This window comes from Talpa occidentalis, unplaced genomic scaffold, assembly GCF_014898055.3.
Source record: "Talpa occidentalis isolate TD23 unplaced genomic scaffold, MPIMG_talOcc4v2.1 talOcc4.17, whole genome shotgun sequence".
NCBI lineage: Eukaryota > Metazoa > Chordata > Mammalia > Eulipotyphla > Talpidae > Talpa > Talpa occidentalis.
In genome coordinates, this window is record NW_023601754.1 from 6,672,402 (window position 1) to 6,688,646 (window position 16,245).

Sequence of the window (16,245 nt, forward strand, 5' to 3'; positions counted from 1 at the left end):
TATTAGATGAAGTCTGGGTAGATTACTTAACCCATCTCTTTGGGTTTTCCTAAGTACACCTTTTCCTGGGGAAAAAAAAGAAAAAAAAGGAATGTCCTTCTGTTATCCATTTACTCTTCCCCCAAAGGTGAGCATTGCTGTGTGAATTGCTCTCTGTCTAATCTGAAGGTCTGTGGGAGGACTTGGCAGAGCACAAGTGGCGGTGACAATTTAGGGCTTGTTTTGCCATTTCTTAAAGTAGACTTGAACTAGATAATGGGTCTGTGCCTTTGCTTTTCCTAAGTAAGACCTGTAGCTTCTCTGACAATGTATCTGCCAGCCTGAATCACCCTCCAATTAATGAAAGTATTTATTCTTGTCCTCTAATTTGTTGATTCTGTATTTTCTTTTAAGGGGAAAAACCATATGAATGTTATATTTGTCATGCTCGGTTTACCCAAAGTGGCACCATGAAGATGCACATTTTACAGAAGCACACAGAAAATGTGGCCAAATTTCACTGTCCCCACTGTGACACTGTCATTGCCCGAAAAAGTGATTTGGGTAAGTAAATTAATTCGTGGCATACGAAAATATATATATATTTAAAGATTTATTTATTTATGCATTTATTTATTCATGCAACTCTGGGTGTAAGCCAGAGTTGCAGGGGGTGAGAGGATTCACCAGAGTGAGTGGGGAGCAGAACAGGCAGATCTACTGAAATACACTGCTGAGGGGAGCAGTGGACGAGGCAGGAGAGGGCTGCTGCGCCATGTGGGTTGCTCCCTGGCTGCCTGGCTGAGGATCAAACTCGTGCAGCAGTGGCTGGCAGTAGCTTGATAGTGCTGTCTTTGGCCCTTGCGCCACGGGGGTGGCCCTGATAGTATATTCTAAAGGATTTGTTAACATAAGATCATAAATAATTTCCTTCTCTGACTCCTTACAACGTTTATGTATGTGAGTGACCTGCCACTAAATAAAAGCTACTCTTCAGCTGTTTTGTTCTGTTTTATCTTTCTCTTACTGTTGTTAGGCCACGAGATTCTTTCCTGAATTTAGCTCATGTGTAAGTTAACAGGAACATAATGAAAGGAAACAGAGTATACTTTTGATAACTAGTAGCCTTCATTGGTAACGTGTAAGACCCCAGATAAGGAAGTGACATAGTATGATTCAAATTAAGGGCCTCCCAGGTGGCGCAGCGGTTGAGCGCTGGGTTGCGAAGCTGCCCACAGCCTCTGCAGCGCCGGTTCGATCCCTGGCTGCTCCCCGGCCACCGGAGGAGGGTCCCACATGGCGCGCAGACCTCTCCTGCCGCCCGCTGCTCCCCTCAGCAGTGTACTTCGTCAGTCTGCCTGCTCTACTCTCCGCTCTGACTCTGGTGAATTCTCTCACCCTCCCGCGCTTCTGACTGTACCCAATGCTTGTATAAAATAAAAATAAATAAATCTTTTAAAAAAACAAAACAAATTAAGGTCAGTTTCTTCAGAACTTTTAGACTTTAGGTAGTTGGGCAGTTTTATTGGTTTAATAAGAACTATGTTTCTGTGCATAATTAAGCTAGAGTTATTATTCAGATGATTCAGGATGACCCATCCTTAAAGATAAGGTCACTTGAATTTCATACTTTGTTTTTCTTACTTAAAAAAAGTAAAAAATACTGCCCCAGTCTCCTCTTTCCAAAATGCATTACTCCCTGAATATCATTCTTATAGTTTTACAGTTAGATTAGTTGTTCTACTCAATAATTTGTTTTTCTTTTACTTTTTTTTCTCACTTGATCTTCACAATAACATTAACTTATCAAGATATAGGTATAGGCTTTGAATCTGAGGCTCGGGTATCTTTTTTTTTTTTTTTTTAAGATTTGTTTATTTCTGCATACAAGAACTAGGATGTAAGCCAGAGATGCAGGGGTGTGAGAGAGGATTCACCAGAGACGGAGTGGGGAGCAGAACAGGCGGAATGACTGAAACACACTGCTAAGGGGAGCAGCAGGCGAGACAGGAGAGGTCTGCTGTGCCATGTGGGTCAACTCCCTGGCCGGGGATCGAACTGGTGCTACATAGGCTGTGGAGTGCTTCATAGTGCGGTGCTTAATTAACCCCTTGCACCACCAGGGAGGCCCAGTAATACCTACCTTACTGGATTACTATCATGAGTATTTAAAAAGAACATATGAAAGGAAGTCTTTTTTTTTTTATTATTATTATTTATTTTTTTTTTTTTTGGTGGGACCCTCGCTGGTGGCTGGGGATCGAACTGGCACTGCAGAGACTATGGGCAGCCTCACAACCCAGCGCTCAACCGCTGCGCCACCAGGGGAGGCCCTGAAAGGAAGTCTTTATATTGCATTTGTGTCTGTTTTAGAGGATCAGAGGGCGAATTTGAGAACTAAAAATTAATTGAAGTAATATGTATATATAAAAGGCCTTCATTTAATAATGTGTAAGGAGTACAAAGTGAGAGCCACCCCTTTCTGTGCTTCATTTCTGTTCCCCAGAAATGGCTCTCTTTTGTTTGATGAGATATAGCCTTGATTGAAACAGGTTGTTAGCACCGTAATATAAGATCCCACATACAGCTAAGCTCTCATTGCTCCTGGGCAGTCCAGTTATTTGTTCTAGTTGTGTGTACTCCCATTTTTCTCAGTGCATTTGTTCATTCATTCATTCATCCCATAAATGTTTGCTACCTTGAGACTACAAGCTTTGATAGAGAGTTGGATAAATCGCTTTTCCGTTCTATGAATTTCTAATCTTTCTCCTCTTTTTTCTCTGCCTCCCTGGTCTGTGCCTCCCTGTCCCTAATATGTGGCCTCTACATACTTAAAAAAAATAAGAGTAATAAATTGGAAGTTTGAATTTCCTATTGTCAGACCTTCCTCCAATCTGCCTTCAGCTTTTCTTTCCCATCTTCTAAAGAGTTGGTGTCATTCATGGAGTGGTCTGTTACAGTGCCGTAGCCCTGAGCCCACTCTCCTGTAGGCAGTTTTACACTGTCTGCTGTGACCTTTTTACCTTCTTCTTCTTACTCCTACTGTCCTGCCTGGCGAGTCCTTGTGAAGTTATATTTTCACAGTTTATCCTTCCTCGGCTCCTCGCCCAACACAATCCTCCCCCCCCCACACACACACACACACACGCACTGGCTTATACTTTGTCACTGTAAAGTGAGCCTTGCTAAAGGTCATCCATGATGCTACATGATGAAGGCAGGGAACGTTCTCCTCGCCATCTAACTTGATCTCTTTACATCCTATTAGTGAACTGTGCTCTCCTCCCTAAAACACTTTCTCCCATAGCACGTCATCCTGATGTTTTTATTTTTCTGAGTGTTTCTATTCAATCTTAACTTAACCCTCTTCCACTCATGTGCCCTCTAATTTTTGCCTTAGTGATTTCATCAGTTCCATGGTCTCACTCAGATCTTACCAACTACAGTTCTTACTTCAGCTCTTTCCTTAGAGTGAGTTAGGCTTGTATAACTAGCCGTCTGTCTTTCACCAGCCCTTTCCCAACTTTGGTATCAATGGCATTTCAAATTCACCATATCAAACATTTTATATCTCGTTGCCTCATCCTCAAAACCACACACACCCCACACACAGAGTTTGGTCTTCTGCTCCCTTCCTTGATTCTTCGTCTTAGTAAATGGTCCCACTGATGACTCAGTTTTCCAAGCCAAAACACTGGCAATTGACCTTGACCCTTGCTCTTGCTCAGCCTATTCAGGCATGAAGTCCGATGATTGACTCAGCTTCCTCCATCTCTCCTCAGTTCTTTTTCCTTCTGTATTCTTTGCCATCACCCTTGTCCACCTACCATCTTTTCACAACTACCCTGTTTCAACATCTAAACTGATCGTCTCAAATTTGTTGTTATCCTTTTTTTTCCCCCAAAGATTTATGCATGCAAGAACTGGGGTGTAGGCCAGAGGTGTGGGGAGTGAGAGGATTCACAAAAGACAGAGTGGGAAGCAAAGCAAGCAGATCTAGTTTAAATGCACTGCTGAGGGGAGCAGCAGGCCAGGCAGGAGAGATCTGCTACGTCATGTGTGGGTTAGCTCCTTGGCCGGGGATTGAGCCCAGTTGCAGCAGCTGCTGATAGCTTGATGGGTGCTGTCTTTAAACCCTGAGCCACCAAGGAGGCCTGTTACTATCCTTTTAATTCATTTTCTGCACAACAGCCAGAGTAACGATTTTAAGAAACGAAAGAAATGTGTTATTAACTTGTTGAAATGCTTGATTGTTTTCACAGGTTAGACTGGCTTTGTATTTTTCTTTCAGGTGTCCACTTGCGGAAGCAGCATTCCTATATTGAGCAAGGCAAGAAATGCCGATACTGCGATGCTGTGTTTCACGAGCGCTATGCCCTCATCCAGCATCAGAAGTCACACAAGAATGAGAAGCGCTTTAAGTGTGACCAGTGTGATTATGCTTGCAGACAGGTAGAGAACTTCATAATTAGAAAGCAGTTGATGCCCCGTTGGTATCGGGTTTTATCAGAGGGTTTTTATATACTTTCTGCAGTCGCTCCTTTTAAGGAGAGTATTTTTAAATTGTGATTTATGGAAAATGTTACAGATCAGAGGTCCTGCCCCTTGATGTATCATCTCAGTCTCCAACGACTGATGTTTTATTCAGTCACAGCTTATCCCCTCAGGGAGACTACTTGTTACTTTCTCAGAACTGTGGGAAATAAATCCAGACTTGAAAGAAGGGAAGACTCTGGTTCTGGAACCTGATATTTGAAGTTATCTAGCATAGTGGTCCAGCAAAAGTGAACATCTCTGTGCCAGGATTTATGGAAGCAATTTTGCACCCCAGTAAAGATAACTTTATGATCTTGACAAGAGATATTGAGCCTTGACCCTGGAAAAGAAAGACCTGTCAACCACGTGCATGATGGTGGTCGTGGCCTGGGAAGCAGTCTCCTGACAGGGTCTGAGGTCTCTCCCCCACCCCCGCTCTGTTTCAGGAGAGGCACATGATCATGCACAAGCGAACCCACACCGGGGAGAAGCCTTATGCCTGCAGCCATTGCGACAAGACCTTCCGCCAGAAACAGCTCCTCGACATGCACTTCAAACGCTATCATGACCCCAACTTTGTCCCTGCAGCCTTCGTCTGTTCTAAGTGTGGGAAAACATTTACACGCCGGGTAAGAGTCAGAACTTTACTTTTCTACTATGGTTCATAATATTGTTTTCAATCTTTCTGTATATTGCTCTTACCCACTGAGGTTATAAACATAGAGACACTCTGTCCTTTGTTAATGGTTGGTCATCACCCCTGGAGGTGTTCTACCTATCTGTGAACCCTTCCCCTGATGGCAAACTCAGTATCTTTATTTTTTTTTTTTTTTTTTAATAGAGGCATGTTTTATTTATTTATTTGTTTGTTTGTTTTGTTTATACATGCACTGGGTAGAGTCAGAAGTGCGGGAGGGTGAGAGAATTCACCAGAGCCAGAGCGGGGAGCAGAGCAGGCAGAAGGACCGAAGTACACTGCTGAGGGGAGCAGCGGGCAGCAAGAGAGGTCCGCGCGCCATGTGGGACCCTTGCTGGTGGCCGGGGATTGAACCGGCGCTGCAGAGGCTGCGGGCAGCTTCGCAACCCAGCGCTCAACCGCTGCGCCACCGGGGAGGCCCAAACTCAGTATCTTTAAATAGATCTGTCCTGGCTGTTTCCTTGTCTCCTCAGGATAAGGGGCTGTTTGACTCTCCCTTGCTCCTTTTGTCTGCAGGCTGAGCACAGAGGACCTAGGCTCATCTTCTGAGGGACTGTCTTCTCTCCTCTCCTCCCTCCTGTCTTTCTTTTCTCCCCTGCAGATTGAGACCCTGTCCTCTGAATGGGGAGAACATGTTCATGATGTACTTAACAAATACTAGAACATTCAAATTTAATATGGATACCCCAAGTTTTATTTTATTAAACTAAAATAGAACTTCTAATTCTCATCTTAATTTTTTTAGTAATGTGAAAAGATTTTATTCCTTTTATTAGAACACCATGGCAAGACATGCTGACAATTGTGCTGGTCCAGATGGTGTTGAAGGGGAAAATGGTGGAGAAACGAAGAAGAGTAAACGTGGAAGAAAAAGAAAGATGCGCTCTAAAAAAGAGGACTCCTCTGACAGTGGTAAGTTAAGTGACTTGTTCTTGATTTAGTTACCTGGCGGATTTCAGCTCCCAGTTTCCAGTACATAAGGAGAACCAACCACTCTTTCTTCCTTTAACCCTCTGATCTTCCCAATGGGTTGTGCGTATGTGTGTGCTTAAACACACACACTCACGCACGCACAATACACATAACTGCAGTTAATTTTCTTTTTCTCTATAGCATTTAATTGCTTGATAATATCGTATGTTATGTTCAGTTAAAACCAAAAGAAAAGTACTATGTTTACTCAGACTAGTGATATTCTAAGGCCAGCAGTTTCTTTTCTATGTTCGTAACATTTACATTTAAGAAACTGGTCTAGGTTTGAGCAGTGAAGCTAATGGACATGAAGAAGGTTGCATAATCATCTTCACCAACCTCTGTTGATGGCCTTTCATCAACAGAGCCTAGCCTTGAGAGGTATTGATCAGATCTGTGAAGGTCAGCCTTTCTCTTCCTGCCTTTATCTCCTTTATTATCTAAAGCTTGGTTTATTTTCCTACCATTGATGCTTTTGGGTGGTTTGTGCCTTTCTAGTCATGACTCCCAGGCAGAGATTGGGAATGCCCAGAGGTGTTGGGCTCGGAAAGGGGGGATGAACAAGAGTCCTGCTAGTGTAGGAGTCACACTTGACTGTACAGACTCGTCCTGAAGGGCTCAGTTCTGTCCGTGGGTTCTCGGGTGCTGGCACCCCTCAAGTGGCCACTGTGTATGGAAAAGGATGTAGAAGGATTTTGGGTTTTGGTGAATGCACTTCCCTGTGATCAGACAGATTATAGATGGTGCCTGATACATTTCTAAGAAGTTCTTGTTTTTCGTCTGTATTGCTTGTTAGTAGAAATTGTGGGGAGGAAATGAAAATTGAACATATTAGAAACTTCAGTCACTGTATTAGTTTTGTTTTAAAACTTGATCGTGAAAGTGCCACATTTTTAAAATTTAAACTGTGAAAAGTTTCCCTTATAGCAAAGTTATCACTTTTCTTTTCAGAACTTTAACTTTACCTAGATTTCAAAGTAAGCATAAGAGTAATTTTTGCTGCCTTTTTTAGTGGAAATTCTCGTTCAGTTATCTTCAGTTACTGGGTTTTAAGTGAGTATCTCCTTTGAAATGTCAGTTTGCCTAATTTTTTTTTTTTTAAGATTTATTTATTTATACAAGAACCCGGGTACAGGCCAGATGTGCAGAAGGATGAGAGGATCCACCAGAGACAGCCACCAGAACAGGCAGACTGACTGAAACACACTGCTGAGGGGAGCAGCGGGCGAGACAGGAGAGGTCTGCCCCACCATGTGGGTATCTCCGTGGCCGGCGGGGATCGAACTGGCACTTCAGAGGCTGTGGACAGCCTCACAACACTGTGTTCAACTGCTTGCGCCACCAGGGAAACCCAGTTTGCTTAATTTTTTTAACAGCACACAATCCTTGTGGGACCTTTTTGTTCGGCAAAGAAATTAGCAAATGGAGTGTTAGGAGTTGCCAAGATGTGTCAGAGGCTCTAAATACCACCAGATATCCACAGGTCTCTTGGACTTAAGCTTGAGGATCCCTGTAGTTGCTTATAGTTGTGGGGTTTGTAGCCACCACAGGCCATTATCCAACAACATTTCTTACGGTATTACCTGATGGTGCTTCTGTGATTCCTCCCCCAGGAAGACCAGTTTTATTCCCTAATTGGACTTGATCATGATGCATGTGTCATCTGAAGATCTCATTAGTCTATTTCTACAGTTCCGCCCTTTTGCCTTCTGCACTGCTGGTTTATGGAGCAATTTAGTTCTGGGCCTCCTATCTAGTGTCTTTTTACCTGGCCTTGTGAATGGCCTTTCCATCCCACTGCTGACAAAGGCCACACAGTCCTGTTTGTGCTGTCCAGAAGTTCTGCCTGTGGGCCAGCTGCAGGGTTGACCAGCAAAGTCTGCTACCACTTTCAAGGCTTTTTGCCAACATCTCTCCAAGCTAATAAGCCTTTGACCCTATAACTGTTTTTTGTGTGCTTTCCGCCCCCAATTCTAATGAATTTGTTCAGTTTTATAGGCATTGGGCCAACTTAGGCAGTAGGGGGCTTGAATAAGTTCAGCAGGGAAACATCTTGTTCTTGACACACTGCCATGTACCCGTATGTGTTCCCCACACTTTCACTTAGGATTTTAGTCACTTGACAAATAAGGCATTTTGTCCTGAAGATCAGGCATTTACCCACAGATTTCTAAATTTAAACATTCCGTTCCAGAGAAAGAATGTGCGTAACCTGTGCTTTTTGGAGCAGGGTGACAAGCAGGGCACACTTCATGCAGCAGCATGGGGCAGGGTAGCTGCTATTTGGCTCCTACAGTTGTGGGCAGCAGGACCACCCCAGACGGAGGTCAGAGGTTTGAATTCCACCTGCTGTGGTTTAGCTGTACCTTACAAATCACTTAGCTTCTCATTTTTCCCGTGAAATGAGGGTTACAACTCTTATAAAATGAAATAGTGAGGTATAAATGGGATAGTAGAGAACTTTAAAACTGTGATATACAGTGTAAATCACAGCTGTGCTTGTGTAGTGCAGTGTAAGTTACCGGGCACGATTTCATACATGATCTTGATCCTCAAGTCGCTAGTAGTAGGTTGGGCATGCAGAAGAGACTGCACGAGGAGACTAGGCCAGTGTGTGGTCATTGTCCGCCATCATGCATCCAGTAAGAGACTTGGGACTCAAAGCGGTGATCTTTCTACAGTAGTTCCCTCTCGTGTGTGAATGTGGCATTAGAGAGAAGGCAAGGAAATTGAGAATGATCTATTGGGTTTTTTTTGGGGGGTGGGGAGGGGTTTGCATAGCCTATTTGAAAGAATTACTGGAAGTTATACTTTAGAAATCCAGGCTCACTGTAAGCATATATGCTCAAATTTTCCTCCCACGCCAAAAATTAGCAAGGAAGGGCCTCCCTGGTGGTGCAAGGGGTTACGCACAGCACTATGAAGCTATCCGAAGCCTCTCCAGCATGAGTTCGATCCCTGGCCGGCCAGAGAGAAACCCACATGGTACAGCAGACCTCTCCTGTCTCGCCCACTGCTCCCCTCAGCAATATACTTCAGTCACTCTGCCTGTTCTGCTCCCCACTTTGTCTCTGGTGAATCCTCTCACCCCCCGCACCTCTGGCCTGCACCCAACTCTTGTATGCATAAATAAACAAATCTTTAAAAAAAAAAATAGCAAGGAAAATTAGAAAATAAAATACCCTAGCTCTGTCCTAGAGGATGAATAGTGTACAGTATGTTTGGGGGTGAAGGGAAGAGAAGGTCACAGGTATTGCCTAGGTGTTTGTAAAGTTAAACAATTTAACAGTAGCCATCCCAACTTGTGTTGGAGTAAACTCTCTTAAACTACTGGGGGGGGGGGGGCGGAAAGGGATCTGTCATTGTAACCGCAGACGGGGAAAGTAACTATTATAAAAAGCTCAGGGTAGAAGGAAGATAGCACCATACATTATTTTTTAATGTGGACGTTGAATTCTTATCAAGACTGATATTTAATTTTGATCATTTATCATGATGTGAATTTGAAATCTTTATATTAAGCTCTTTCCCTTGGGGCGGCGGGGAGGGGTGATCCATCAAGTCTGGCAAGGAATTAAGCCCAAACACTTGGCCTTAAGAAAACCCCTTAGTAGGAGTCCTAGAAAAGCTCTCACACTTATTCTAGTAAGTAGAGCCTCACAGTGCATTTGCTGTCTTGCCCCTTGACAGTTATACCTTCTGCTCACTCGGAGACTAGCAGGACCTCTTCTTCGGGATCCATCTTAGGCTTAATGTCCTGCTTTTTATCCTTGTACATTTGGTGGAGGGAACATTGATTTTCACCTTAAACACTACTTACGGGTTTGTTATTTATGTGGTTTTGTTATAGACTGCTGTAACGTGGAGTTGCCTCTAATAATTTGAAACTCAATATTCTGATGTCTAAACCAAACAAAAATAACATCCAGTTCGCATAAAATATGAGTAATAGTATTGAAGTTGATTTGCTTATTTGTTCCACCGTAATACCATTGTGTTGAAGCCGACAGCCTAAATTCCAGCAGAAGCATTTTTAAGATGGACTCTTACTAACTAAAACAAATATATAATTTCATAGAATATGTGAATATTTGTGTGTTCTTCCCCCCCCCCCCCCCCATAATGCTTCTCCTTGCCCTACCACCTGTTCTTCCTGATTTTATGAGAAGAAAATGCTGAGCCAGACCTGGATGACAATGAGGATGAGGAGGAGCCTGCAGTAGAAATTGAACCCGAGCCAGAGCCTCAGCCTGTGACCCCAGCCCCACCACCCGCCAAGAAGAGGAGAGGACGCCCCCCTGGCAGAACCAACCAACCCAAACAGACCCAGCGTAAGTTACTTGTCTCGGCTCAGTGGGCTGGCATCTTCTCCTGGCCTATGGGAACAGGTCCTTGTTCTTTGGAGAGATGGCAGTGAAGCCTGGAGAACACATTACAGGCACACTTGAGCACCCTCTCAGGAAGCAGTATTTCAGTTTTTACTGGGGAACATCTGAAGAACTCCATGAAGGCCTGTTAGTGGTTCAGCAAGAAGTCCAGAGTAGAAGGGTGCTTATGTTCTGTGGGAGCTGTCAGCTGGAGAGGCTTGTACAGAACAACCCGAGTCACCGTCAGCTGGCAGAGTAGATGAATGTGAGTGAGCCCCGTTTTGACGGATGGAGAGATGAAACAATTTCTGTGCTTAGATCGTCCCTCCTAAGAAATCCAGACCTGTGGATGTACTTGCTGGCGTCCTGACTTATGAAAGGACCCAGGAGACGTCCTCACCTTCTATCTCATACCACTGGCGACGAGGGCAGTGGTCCTGTGCTTTACACAGCCTGGTGACGGCAGGCTGGGGCGCGGGAGGGGTGCTCAGGTCTCCATTCTATGCATGTGTCCCTCTAGATTTCCTGAAAGCTGGTGATTTTGTTTTTTCTCCTCACAAAGGCAGGGTCTAATCTGTTTTTTGTGGTGGTGGTTTTTTTTTTAAGATTTATTTATTTATGCATATACAAGAGCTGGAGTATAGGCCAGAGATGCAGGGGTGTGAAAGGATTCACCAGAGACAGAGTGGGAAACAGAACAGGCAGACTGAGTGAAATACACTGCTGAGGGGAGCAGCGGGCAAGACAGGAGGGGTCTGCCTCACCATGTGGGTAGCTCCCTGGCCGGCCAGGGATCAAACTCATGCTGCAGAGGCTGCGGATTGCTTCATAGTGCTGTGCTTAATCCCCTGTGTCACCAGGGAGGCCTTAATCTGTTTTTTTAAGGTGTCCCCCCAAGCCCCCATGTATAGGTGTCCGTCACAGGGTTAGCCAACTGTAGATCCTGGGAACATTTTACCTACACACATTTGAATGAACAATGGTGGGAGGGATGTGGGGGGATCAAAACAGGTGTGGGGGGGATCAAAAATGTCAGGTTCGGGCCTCCCTGGTGGCGCAGACGGTTGAGTGCAGCACTGTGAAGCTGTCCGCAACCTCTGCAGTGCCGGTTTGATCCCCACTGGCCTCAGAGCAAACCACGTGGCGAGCAGACCTCTCCTGTCTCACCCGCCGCTCCCCTCAGTAGTGTATTTCACTCAGTCTGCCTGTTCTGTTCCCCGCTCTGTCTCTGGTGAATCCTCTCACCCTCCCGCACATCTGCTCTATACCCCGGTTCTTGTATAAATAAAAATAAATCTTTAAAAAAAAAAACTCAGGTTCTTGATATAGGTGGGTCCCTCTAAAGTGGACCTACCTCACTCACTGTGCAGTGTTCTTAGTCATACACTGTCTACAGTTTTTCACCTATCTCGCCCTATAGTAAAGTCCAAATTCATGATGGAAAGCTCTTAATATATAATTTGAGGGGCATATGTAGACAGATGCCAGCATATTGTTCTTTGATAGTTACTAGTGTCTTGGAGCTTTACGTGTGGTCACATTTCAAGTCATTATGTCTTTTTTTAATCGACTCTGTCTACATTACCAAGACTTCCCTGTACTGCCCATGTCTGCTTAGTGTCGCATCTGAAAGTGCCCTCGTGTGTACCCTCAGGGGCTTTAATGGAGCATCTCTTTTGTTTGTGCTCTTTTTTTTTTTGCCAGCAACAGCCATCATTCAGGTTGAAGACCAGAACACAGGTGCAATTGAGAACATTATAGTTGAAGTCAAAAAAGAGCCAGATGCAGAGCCCGTGGAGGGGGAGGAGGAGGAGACCCAGCCAGCTGCAACGGACGCCCCCAACGGAGACCTCACGCCTGAGATGATCCTCAGCATGATGGACCGGTGATGGCAGGGCCTCGCTCGCCACCGGGACTGCTCTGGGCTGTGTTTAAACGGCCCGAATCTTAATTTTTCTCCCTTCTTTCTTCTTTTGGCTTTGGGAAAAGCATCATTTTACACCATTTTACCAAACATACCGAGAACTAAAACTTCAAGGATGATGTTAGAAAATGTGATTTAACTAGAACTTGCTGTTTGATGTTAGCAAATCATGGAATGTTCTGAATCCCTGAGGGTTTACTCAGAAGTGCTGAGGACAGTGTTGACTCCTGACTGGTTTTCTTAGATGGAAACGGAGACATCGACCCTCTCTCTCGCTGTGGTAAACCACTCCAGAATGGCCACCGGGTTTCCCAGAGTTCTCTGGTCTTCTTCCCAGGAGAGTTTTTAATTGTAAATGCAGACTTGGGAAGGACTTAGACTTTTAAACTGGTTTTGGCTTTTGCTTTTCCCTGACTCCCTTTGCTTGGAGTCAGCTGCACACCAGTAGTATGGCATGCTACGATCGGTTTTTGTCCTGAAGGCTTTGCCTCTTTCTTGGCAGAGTTTCTGGTATGGTCAAGCTTGTAAATAACTTTTTTTACATTTTAATCTTTTCCATTAATTAAGAGGTTGAAAAGAAGTGCAGTGTAAGAAAACCCAGCATTTTAATTACTTGCAAATTAAGTTACCACGGACTCTGTAGTGTGTAAACGTTGACAAGGAATTGGATCACAATCATGTAGCAGAACAGCACCCAGACTGCTGCCCGCCACCGGTGACGGCCGCCCACGTGGAAGATGGTGATTTCCGCCCATGGAGCCAACATCTGAACCTTGTACAATTAACTTTCAGTTATGATTTCCCATCTACATTTTCTTTGCTCTGTTTGTAGCTGAATTTTGTGTTTTATAAATCCTCTATTAAAGAAGGGTGATTATGAGTGGGTCACAGCAGCCCTTCAAAGCTGGGCCGGCAAATTTCTCTAGGTTAGTAATTTAAACTTTGGATCTTCAAAAAAATAATAATAATAATGTGAAACAAAACCAACTAAAAAGTGATTCTTGCACATGAACTGTCACATGTTTAAAATGTGTTTTTAGAGAGCCTCAGTCTTGCTGATTTCAAACACTTTTTTCTTCTGTGTATTGCTTTTAAGAGAGCCATCAGTTAGCTATCAAACTCTAGGTTGATGCATTTTGTACTTAGCTGTACTGTGTGATATTTTTCATTATTTTAGGACGCCAACATGAGACCTGTAATAAAATATGTAATGGGGTTGAAAGCTGGGGAGGAGGATCTACTGCTGTACAGCTAATAAATCATAACGGATTAACAAGTGCTCCAAACATCCCGTCTTGTGTGTTTCCTGCCTGACGAGGGGCCCGATGGGGTCCATATGCGTGGTCTGAGGTAGTGCCTTTCAGATCAGCTGTGTCCCCGCCATGACAGCTTCCTCTAGCAGATGGCAGATGATTGCAGCATTTGACAGGCTCCTGAGTGCATCCTGCTGCAAGTCTGACCTCCTGGAAAGTGGGTGAGTAGAGAGGTGAGTGGTTGTGCGCCTTCCGTGCTCCAGCCGAGGCGTGGGTTCCTAAGCAGAGGGGGCGGGCCGCAATTCAGAGTCAACTGGGTGGATGGGCAGCTCTGGGATCAGTCCCTCAGACGCTACCAAGAATTCTGCCAAGGGAGAGGGGGAAGCTAACCCTGGAGAAGCTCATTTGGAAGGGGAGACCCCTTGTGCAGCCTCCAGCTGTGGGGAGACACTGCAGCCGCCACAGGGAGCAGAATAGGAAGGGCGGTGTCCTAGGAAATGTATGCATTCGTGAAATACCTCCCTGCCGCCGCCGTGTCAGAGCAGAGTGCTCCAGTGACCCATTTTAGGTGAAAGTTTTAGCCACTAATGGCAGGGTGTTTAAAACCAGAATTCCATCCCAGCCAGATTTCAGTGAAAAGTAACAAAGAACAAGATGTGTCTAGCCTCTGGCTGGTGTGTTCTGCCCGTGCACTTGGCTCTCGCAGGAAACGACTGTTATCTGTGGCCTCAGGACTCCGCCAGGCAGGCAGCTCCTTGGACGGAGCGTTAGTGGCACGAGGCTATGGGGGCGCTCAGTCTCCATCCTCTCCGGGGCCTGGGGACCCCCCCAGCAGTGCTTCAGCTGACGCGGGACTTTTTCCCAAATGTAAGTATTCACAGTAGATGGCTGCGGACCGGTGCGGGCTGGATGTGGTGTTCCCGAGCTGTTCCCCTCTCCTGGTGCGCATCCGGCTGAGGGCGTGAAGGTGGTTGATGTTGGCTGGGGAGAAAAGTGGCGTTCGGGAGGAGGTAGGACTCAAGCGGAGTCCCCTGCTGCCCAGTGATGAGCTGCCCCGTGTGACCCCGTGGAGTGGAAAGCTGTCAGCAGCAGCAGGCGCTTCTCGCTATGACTCCACATCAGAGCCCCGTGGAGGGGAGTTCCCCGCCGCACCCTTCCCAGTTAAACCAGAGCAGGCCCTTGCCAGGCCGCGCTGGGGTCGCCAGTCCTCAGGCCCAGCTCAGCCTGCTTCCTCCCCCGCTTTTCCGCAGGCTCTTGGCTTCCCAAACCGTGTGCGGGGACCCTTGTGGCGGCACTGGGAGGCGCAGCCCGGCTGCCTTCCTCCTGTGCTGCCCTGGCCAGGCGGGGCTGAGGCCTCGTGAGCTTTTAGCATTTCCTGGGCCCCCACAAGTGTGTCATGCGCTCTGGGACAGAGACAGACTCGAACAAGCTGGGGCCTCGCGGGGGTGGGGGGGTGGCGGGGGCGGCACTGAGTCATTGTCACTGTAGGAGCCGAGTCCCGTGTGTTCGCTCGGGCTCCACGCAGGCTTCGCCAGGGCCGCCCTGGCCACGGCAGTCCTGGAGGAGGTGTGACTAGCCGGGCTCCCTGGGTCTGACCACGCTGATTCTGGTTTCCTCCTCCCTGACACGGGCTCCAGTGCCGCCGGCGAGCCCGCTGGCCTTGTGCCCCCCGCGCGGGGAGCGGCGCGAGCCCTTTGGAGTCCTTCCCTCTCGTGCCTCTCATCCCGTCACACCAAAGCCAGAAACCCCAGCAGGGCCGCTTGTGTCCCTTCTGTTCGGGAGGCCTGGGGTTGCCATGGTAGATTTGGCAAACGCACGTGTCCACTGCGTGCCAGGCGCTGTTGTGAGCGCTTCTCTGACACACTTCATCCTTTCAGTAACACTTGGAGGTAAGGTCAGGGTTGTCGCTTAGGCCGTGGGAACTGGAGCCTCAGAACCGGCAAGCCAGTCTCCCGGTGAGGGGCAGGCAGGTCTTCAGGAGGTTGGCCGCCGGCACCTGCTTTCTGGACCTTCATGGTTCATAATGGCAGTGCTTGAGGCTTCATTGAGTTCACCCCCTAAAAGCAGTTCGCGGGTACTGTGCGGTCTCAGGAGAGTCTTACGAAGATCTGAACCTGAACTCTTCCACCTGGGGGCAGCTGACAGGCCAGCATTGTCCTTTCCTGTCAGCCCTGGACTCTCCCAGCGGCTGCTGCCTGAGGAAAGGAGCCCCCACCCCCATGTTGCTGCTGTTCGCTTTCCACTCAGTACCAGCCTGTGGGGGCCCTCAGCACGTGGAGATGAGATTTGTTGGGGGGAGGTGTCAGATGATCGGCGGGAGCTCTGCAAGGCCTGCCCTGTGTGCTGCTCGGTTCTCAAGGGGGGAAGGGCAAGGAGAGGCGGGAAGGAAAGCAAGGTTCTCTCTGTCCTCGGGGGCACCTCTGGGTGAAAGGCAGGTGGGCAGGCGGAGGGCTCGCTCTTCTCAACGTGGAGCGTAATTAGACTGATGCAGGCGGGGGGCGAGTCCCCTCCTGTAAG

General features: G+C 46.7%; 1 protein-coding gene across 7 annotated transcripts in view; it reads left to right on the plus strand.

The window, feature by feature from the left end:
* CTCF (CCCTC-binding factor) overlaps positions 1–13,980 on the plus strand; it is a 53,952-nt gene extending 39,972 nt beyond the window's left edge. For 2 of the 7 annotated variants that reach the window (XM_037515893.2, XM_054696906.1), the window contains 6 exons: positions 394–543; positions 4,271–4,431; positions 4,962–5,144; positions 5,989–6,124; positions 10,354–10,515; positions 12,256–13,979. In XM_037515893.2, coding sequence (XP_037371790.1) covers positions 394–543; positions 4,271–4,431; positions 4,962–5,144; positions 5,989–6,124; positions 10,354–10,515; positions 12,256–12,440 — 977 coding nt within the window. In that variant the 3' untranslated portion in view covers positions 12,441–13,979. Of the gene's footprint in view, positions 1–393; positions 544–4,270; positions 4,432–4,961; positions 5,145–5,988; positions 6,125–10,350; positions 10,516–12,255 lie in introns of all 7 variants that reach the window. The other 5 variants (XM_054696905.1, XM_037515892.2, XM_054696908.1 and 2 more) reach the window with 3 other exon arrangements.
* The last annotated feature ends 2,265 nt before the right edge of the window (positions 13,981–16,245 follow it).